At 38.5% G+C, this 9,047-nt stretch overlaps 1 protein-coding gene across 1 annotated transcript; it reads right to left on the minus strand.

Annotated features, from left to right (window-relative positions):
• Window positions 1–2,549: 2,549 nt before the first annotated feature.
• Window positions 2,550–7,545, minus strand: LOC107473623 (uncharacterized). Its single transcript, XM_016093204.1, has 4 exons — window positions 7,456–7,545; window positions 7,138–7,304; window positions 3,002–3,659; window positions 2,550–2,909 (listed from the first exon to the last, which is right to left on the minus strand). The coding sequence occupies exons 1-4, from the start codon at window positions 7,543–7,545 to the stop codon at window positions 2,550–2,552; spliced, it is 1,275 nt and encodes a 424-aa protein (XP_015948690.1).
• Between the last annotated feature and the right edge of the window lie 1,502 nt (window positions 7,546–9,047).

Here is a 9,047-nt window from a genome sequence, read left to right on the forward strand (position 1 = left end):
TCACCGTTTGAATTTGTTGCAATATTTTTTCTTCACTCTTCTATTTTGAATAAAAGTGAGTGTTTTGATTAGAGTTGGTCAAACTGAAATTTGAATAAAAGTGATTTTGTAAATTGATTTTAGATAGAAGTGAGTTTGAACCAACATGATTTATGTTTGGTAATTCTAGGGTAAATGACATATTTAAATAAAATCAATGAATCTCTTACTCAAATGTGCAAAACAGAAGTATGTTACACCATTGTGCAAATTCGAATATTATATAAACCGTGGAAGCCAACCACGGTTTACTATTTGAACATAAACCGTGACTGGCAGGGACGGTTTCTGGAAGAAACAAAATGAGCATAAACCGTGGCTACCAACCACGGATTACGAAGGGAAAATTTAAGGCATAAACCGTGGGTAGCTACCACGGTTTATATGGATATTGGCTTTGAACGTAAAACCCTGTAGGCTCCCACGGTTTACGTTTATAATACTATATATACATAATCCGCTGAAGATGAGTACGGATCATTTGGAAGGGGAAAAAAATCTGCAAGCTGAGTAGTAGGAAGAGTTTGAGAGAGAGGGTTGGAGGATTTGGTGGGGTTTGGGTTGTGGAGTCATGGAGGATGAAGCTCGCTTGTACCGACTAAATGGTATTGCTCATGTGGCTGGATCTATTGATGATGAGGTTAGTCATTATTATTATAATAAATATACAATAAATATTGTTAATATTATTCCCATTATTTATATAGTAAATATTATTTTTTCATTATTAATGGAGTCAATTTATTTTATTAGCATTGTTTAGATGATTAATTTATTATTTAGATTATTAATTTTGTTACTATTATGATAATCGTAGTTATCAGTATTACCTTTATTTTTATTAGTACCTGTAGCTGTTGGTCTCGTAAATGCTGTTATTCGTAGTTGAGTTATTGTTGTTGGTATTTTTATCATTATTTTGGCTTTCGTGATCTTTCTTACTATAATCTAAAAGAAAATGGAAAACATATGTTTATATTTAATTAAATTTTTTTCTAAATGTAATATGATTTGTTTAGTATTGGTCGTATGTTGAGGGGTTTCTTTACCTACATATTGCAGCCCACTAGGGTTATTAGTGGCATGAGGAGGCAACAGAATATGCCTTTACACGAGCGGATCATACCGTACCTGGAGACCGTCGGGTTGTATCATTTGGCTAGGTTTAACAGTCACTGGTTCTGGGTTGACGAGCCTCTACTCAGTGCATTTATTGAGCGGTGGCGTCCTGAAACGCACACCTTCCACATGCCATTTGGTGAGTGCACTATCACATTGCAAGATGTGGCATATCAGCTTGGTTTGCCGATCGATGGGGAGCCTGTCAGTGGGTGCCTGACTGACTTTGAGAATCTGATGGAACACGGTAGACCGGCATGGGACTGGTTTCGCGATTTGTTTGGTGAGTTACCTCCGCAGAATAAGGTAAAGCAGATGACAGTGTGCTATACATGGTTCCATGAGAGGTTCCGGGTTCTCCCAGCAGATGCTAGCGAGGAGACCGTGCGTATATACGCGCGAGCTTATATTGTGATGATGTTGTCCTCTCAGTTGTTCGCGGACAAGAACGCGAACCGGGTCCACCTTCGCTGGTTGCCTTATTTGGCGTCGTTGGACGAGTTGGGGAGATACAGCTGGGGTTCGGCGGCACTTGCCTGGTTGTACAGATGTCTCTGTCGTGGGACAAACAAAAATGTTGTTAACTTGGCCGGGCCACTGCAGCTTCTTCAGTCTTGGATTTTCTGGAGGTTTCCCAGTTTGAGACCTGGTGGTTTTCATGGATTCGGGTTTCCGCTTGCATCGAGGTACCCTTTAATAATTTTGGTTTCATTATTGGTTCAACAAGCTATTTACTTCTTTGTGATGACATCATTTCAATTATAATTGTAGGTGGGCTTCATATCTACCTAGAAACGATGCAGTGGGTCAAAGAGTCTTGTCTGCCCGCCTTATGTTGGATCGATTGCATGTCCAGGATGTGAGTCATTTAGTTTTTTCTCTTACTTGGAATAGTGTAGATTTTATTTTATGCATTGACGGAGATGTCCTATTTTGAAACAGTTTGTGTGGGAGCCATATTCATCTGCCGAGGTTGCTTCTATTATTCATTCAGAGATAGCAAGGATGCCCTCCTGTGGCGTTACATGTGATCGTAGGTTGGACAAGAAGAAAGACCATGACTCTGCATTTTCTCCCTCAACAAGGGTGAATGCGATGGGAAGGATGTTCGAGTTTCCATCTTGCGCTATGGCAATTAGCAGCGTCCCTCCATACTTGCCATACAAGTGGGTGCCATCAATACTGACGAGGGGCTTACAATGCCGAAATGTCTCGATACACGGTGGAAATGTCCAGAAAAGTCGATGAAAGTACAGCGTGGACTCATCAACCTCACCCCCAACACGAACAGGAGAGGTCTTCAGAACAGTAACTGCCCCAGGCATGGTAGACTGTACCCCTAGCATCCAACGTGGCAACTCCGCATACGACTCTTCCCAATCTCCATATATTTATGCCACGGCCTTCTGTTTGGCTAGCCAAACCTTCCTGTAACTAGGCCTGAAACCGTAGTCTGCTTCTGTAGCTTGTTGCAATACCTTTACCGTAACCGCAGCATCTGTCCTAATCAACGGAAGAATCCTCGCACAAATAATGTGGTAATCCAGCTGACGGTGATCACTCGATATAGACGTAGCCAAGTAGGTGTGTGGGCCGTTGTACCTCCGAACCTCCCAAGTGCCCTTGCGTGCACGGAGCACTACACGAATCAACCAAGTGCAACCCTTGCCAAACTCCTTGTATTTTTCATGATATTTCAGATGATCTGATTCGATGACTCTGTACTCAACACCTCGACGGATGTTGTAGTCCTTCACACTCAACACAGCTTCACACTCAGCACAGCCTCTTCTTTATTTTGGAATGACTGCCCAATCTGAAATTCCGTAGAAGAGCCACCAACTGTGGGACCACCATCCACCGCCTGTTCACCCAGAGCCTCCAAGTTTAGAGTCGAGAAGTGTGGAGGGTATTGCTGAGTGCCAGAACTTGAAGCCCCATGCTGTGTAGGTGGATTGCCAGCTGTGTCATCATCACTGTCCCCAATGATATCTACAGGCTCCTGGTCAGACTCATCATCACACATTGCGTTCTCTACTCGATCAGGTTCCCCAAACCCTTGCACATCAGGAATCAAGCTTCCACCGGTGCCCACCTCATATGCCTGCCCACGGACCCCTGAATCCTGCAAAGGTGCAGAACCAACAGCCTCCATTCGATCTAAATCAGCCGCGAATGATGGGGATGCCACTAGCGGAACAGAGGGTGCTATCACAGGCATCGAACAAGACGCACCTCCTACGCCACTTGAGTTATGTAATGGAGCTGATGCCCCAAAACTATCCACCCCAACATCCAACTTTGCGAACAACTCGTGTATTCTGACCTCTGGAAAACTTCTGACACAATGGAACAGAACCCTAATGTCTTCATCAGCTGCTAGCACAAAGGTGTCATACTGAACCCGGATCGAGACAACTGCAATGGGAATCTTGTAGAATAACTTCTTCACAAACTTGCTACCGGAAATCCCACCTTCTGTAAAATGCTGTTCTTCAGATCTGACAACGTGCTTGTTGAACTGATGAAAACACTCACTGGTTCTCTATCAGTGAACTTCACACCATATCTTTTGCTTTTTTTAATTTTTCCAGAGCAATGCACTAGAACAAGAACACTCTCCTCCTCACTTGCCATTATGATAATGATCTCTCACTCATGCACCTGAATCTCACCAACATATATATAGATTTTCACTCCTCATACACCGCTGTAGGCTACAGGGGTTTATGTAAACTCCCATTCCTTCATAAACCGTTGCTGGTAGCAAGGTTTTATGAAGAGTTTCATGCAATCATAAATCGTGGTAGCTACCCACGGTTTATGCCTTAAATTTTCCGTTCGTAATCCGTGGTTGGTAGCCACGGTTTATGCTCATTTTGTTTCTTCCAGAAACCGTCCCTGCTAGCCACGGTTTATGTTCAAATAGTAAACCGTGGTTGGCTCCCACGGTTTATATAATATTCGAATTTGCACAATGGTGTAACATACTTCTGTTTTGCATATTTGGGTAAGGAATTCATTCATTTTATTTAAATATGTCATTTGCCCGTAATTCTATACTAAAATTGATTTTGATAATATTAAATTATTTAGATAATATTAGTTAAAATCACTTTTAGATAGATGTCAAGAATACCAAATTTAGAAAGATTAAGATGAAAAGGCTGAGGAGATAAAGGTTTGGTGAAGATGTCAACCGATTGTCCAGAAGAATTAACAGGGAGAAGTTTCATCACTCTAACTTGAGCCTTTTGTCGAATCAAATGATAATCAATTTCAAGATATTTGGTTTGTTCATGGAAGATAGGATTAGCGGCGATGTGAAGAGCATTTTGGTTATTACAATATAAGACTTGGTGGTTGAATTGGAGAAATACGAAGAAATTATAACATGTTGAGTATCCATTGAAGCTCACAAGTTGTGTTTACAAGAGCACGATATTCTGCTTTAGAGGAGGATCGAGCAATGGTAGTTTGTTTTTTAGTTCACCAAGAAACTAAATAATTGCCCAAGAAGAAATAATATCCAGTTAAGAATTGTCGAGTGCCAGGACACCCTGCTCAATCGGAGTCACTAAAACTAAGAATCTGAATTTTAGAACTTCAAGAAAGAAAAATCTATTTTCCGAGGTACTCTTTAAATAACTCAATACTCGTTTTGCTGCTTGAAAATGAGATTGAGTTGGAGATGCCATAAATTGACTCAACTGTTGAGTCGCATACATGATATCTGGCCTTATAGGTAAGATAAATGAGTCATCTAGCCAAATGATGATAGAAAAAAGGGGTCCGAGAGGATAGGGCTATCATCTTAATATAGTCTTGTAGTATATCCACAGAAACGTAGGCTGATTTTGCACTCAATAAGCATGAATTCTCCAAAAGATCAAGACGATACTTCATACTTCTTTTGAGAAAGAAAATTTCTTTTTTTTTATTGAGCAACCTCAATACCCAAAAAATATTCAAAAGCCCTAAATCTTTAATCTTGAAATATTGGTGTAAAATAGACTTAATAGTAGCAAGTTCATAAATTGAATTTTCAGTTAACACAATATCATCAACATAAACCAGAAGAATAGATATTTCAACACTAATGAATTAACAAATAAATTATAATCAGATATGGTCTGTTGGTATCTATGAGAAAGTAAGAGTATATTTTGGAGAATTTTTCATACCACATACGATTAAATTGCCATAAATCATACAAGGATTTCAACAAATTTGCAACATTGATTTGGGCGAGTAGGTGCAATTCCAGGAGGAAGAGACATTTAAACATCTTCTGAAAGATCGCTGTGTAAGAAGGAATTGTTGACATCCAATTGATGGATAGGCTAGTACTTCATTGATGCTAAAGTCAAAACTAATCTGATGGTGGCAGGTTTGACAACCGAAGAGAATGTCTCCAAAAAATTGATTCCTTCAGTTTGAGTAAATCTTTTATCCACAAGATGTGCCTTATACTGATCAACAAAATCATCTGGCTTGCGTTTGATTCGATAAACCTATTTATAGCCAACTGACTTTACACCTACAGGACAATCAACTAGACATCATATTTTGTTCAGCTCAAGAACAGTCAATTCATCTTTCATAGCATTGCGCCAATTAAAATAATTATTGGCATCCCTAAAATACTTGGCCTCAATTTCATATTGCAAAGATAGAAGATATATTCTGTTAGTATATGAAAGGAAAGAAAAAGACATAACATAAGAGATTGGATAGAAACACCTGGAGGAAGAAGGATTTGCATAAGTGAGAGAGAAATTACAGATATAGTCGAGGAGATAGGGAGGTGGTTGGCCAGCATGTTGTGGGTGGCCAGGAAGAGGCGGGGCTGGTGGAAAGAAAGACAACGATGATTACTCAGGTGATGAAGAGGAACCAAATGGTAATGATGGGGAGGACATAGTGGTGAGGGTATGTGAGCGATCACTGTCTAATGGAGTTGCGATGGTTGTTAAAGGAAGCATGTGTGCCGCATGTGATTGAGATGAACGAACGGAGGCTGGTATGTTTGGTGAAGGAGAGGAGGCTGATGTGTTTGGTAACGAGGAAGGGGTGTGCTAATCATAATACGAGTTAGAGTATGTGGGTCAATGGGTATGGGAAGTGGTCCAATAGGAAAACTTATGCTAGGCTAGTTTTGTGAAGGTATTTTTGGTGTGGGTTGGGTTGTTGGGGTGGATTTAGGAAATTGAATATTTTTTGTAGCTAAGTGTAAAATATTTTCATACAAAATCACATTTCTTGAAATTTCAATCTTTTTATCTTCTAAAATATAGATAATATATCATTTGAATTCATTTTGAAAATCAATAAAACAGTTTTTTTTTTTTGTTCTTCGGTTAAATTTTGATCTATTTGCTATGAGAGTAGAAACAAAATAATAAACAACCAAATCTTTAATTTCATGATAATTATATAAATAATTAAATAGAGACTTAATACGAGTTTTAAAATTTATAGTGGAGGATGGGACTCTATTAAGTAAATAAACCGCATGGTTAATGACATAAGACCAAAAAGATTATGGTAAATCACTTTAAAATATGAGAGCACGTGCTATATTTAAAATATGTTGATGTTTACATTCTACCATTCTATTTTGTTGAAGGCTTTCAACACAACTACGTTGATGGATAATTTTTTTGAAAGCATAAAAATCATGTAAAAGAAATTCAAGTCCATTATTGCAACGGACACATTCAACTTTAGAGTTGAATTGAGTTTTAATTAAAATGATAAAATTCTTTACATGATTTTGAACTTCACTTTTAGATTTTAACAACATTACCCACGTGAATCGACTAAAATAATTAATAATAGTTAAAAATATTTATGATTGTAAATAAAATTTGGGTTAAGTATGATTTTGGTCCCTAACGTAGGGGCTGAAAATTTTTTTCGTCCCTCGCCTTTTTTTCGCTCCAAAATGGTTTCCAAAGTTTCAGTTTGTTTTAAAACCGTCCTTCGGACCAAAATGTCCCTATCCCTTCTTCCCCAAAATTATGCCAAGCACCAGCACCACCACAACTACCACCACCCACCACCCACCACCTACCACCACCACCACCATCATCATCATCATCATCATAAGAACTCAGAATCAGAACCACCACCACCCCCACCCACTGCCACTCCATCACCATCCATCACACCAACCAAAACATCAGAAAATCAACATCATCATCGTCATCCTCATCAAAACTCAGAACTCAGAAAATCCAAAAAAATCAAACAACAATAATACTCAGAATCAGAAAATCATCATCATCGGGCAACGGCTCGGCGAAGAAGAAACGGGCGGCGGTGCAGCGGCGGGAAGAAGAAGAAGAAGTGGCGAGCAGCGGTGTGGCGGCGGTGCGGCAGCATGGCGTCTCTCCCCGATCCGTTTCTTTCTTTTTTTATTTTTTTTCTTTTTTATTTTATATTTATTTTATTTTAAAAAATTTTTAAAGAGGGGTAATTTACTAATAGAAAAATAAAATTGGTAAAGAGGACGATTTTAACACAAATCAAAACTTTGGGGACCATTTTGTAGCGAAAAAAGGTTGGGGATGAAATAAATTTTTGGCCTCTATGTTAGGGACCAAAATCGTATTTATCCCATAAAATTTTGTTGAAATGGTCCCCAAATATCAAGATATATTAAATCAAAACTTGCAATGACTTTGTTGATGTTTTGTGAAAAAGAAAGTTTCTTTTGTTTGAAAAATGACAAATATTACAAGCTTCATCATGATGTATGAAAATAAAAAGAAATCGTCTATGTAAATAATTAAGTCTTTGCCCAGAAAGATATTCTAAAAGAAAGTTTCATAAATGATTTTTAACGAAAAAATTATGCGCGTCGGATGTTTGGTGTGAAAAATTGGTTTTCTGCAACTTAACATATTTTTTAAGAAAATTACATTCATGTGTATGTGGGGATTTTCATGCGTATGCGAGACCTTGGCACTGTCCATATTCTCGCATACGCGGAGGGCATGCGTATGCGAGAATGGCAAATTTTGAACGTATGCATACGCGGCGATGTTTATGCATATGCGAGCCAACACGTATGCTCCAAATACTTGCGTACGCGAGGGTGGTTCGCGTACGCGACTTTGGCAATTTTTGATCTCATGCGTTGTAAAAGTTGTTTTTTTTTTAGTTTTTAACTTATCCTCTAACTTTCCAAACCTTTGTAACTACCATTTGAGATTCCCTAGCTAGTGTTTAGACTTTTGGGATCAGTGAGAGTGTACTGGTAAAACAAAAGAGGTAGCTTCTCTTTTGTATTTAGAGTTGGTGACTTAAGATTACAGAGTACTGTTGGTAGATTAACTAGAGTGGGTATGTGGAGTGTACTAAGTAAATTAAAGAGAACATATCGGAGTATAGTGAAGATAAGTTTGAAGAACTATATTTTAATTATAAATACAAATTGGGCGTGATTTGATTATAAATGTGATTGTTTCATCTTGAGCATTCTTTCTTGAAAGTGCGACCCTATAGAGATAGTGGAAGGTAAGAATATCCTTTTTTGTTCTTGGACATATGAGAACTAGGGGTGGCAACGGGGCGGGTAGGGGCGGGTTTTTGCTCTACCCGACCCCGCCCCGCCCTACAAAAAACCCGCATCAAACCCGCCCCGCCCTACCCGCGGGTTGTAAAATGTTAAACCCTAACCCGCCCCTGCGGGTACCCGCCCTGCTCCTATCCGCCCCTATAATTATTAAATCCAACAAATAAAATTAAATTTTAAAAATTATATAACCACCATTTACATACATAATATAAATTAAAGTAAAAATTTATATATGATATAATATTATTAATCATTTTACTAATTATTTTATATATGTTACATATATTATATATTAAAAACATAT

This window comes from Arachis duranensis, chromosome 2 (genome assembly GCF_000817695.3).
Source record: "Arachis duranensis cultivar V14167 chromosome 2, aradu.V14167.gnm2.J7QH, whole genome shotgun sequence".
NCBI classification, from domain to species: Eukaryota; Viridiplantae; Streptophyta; class Magnoliopsida; order Fabales; family Fabaceae; genus Arachis; species Arachis duranensis.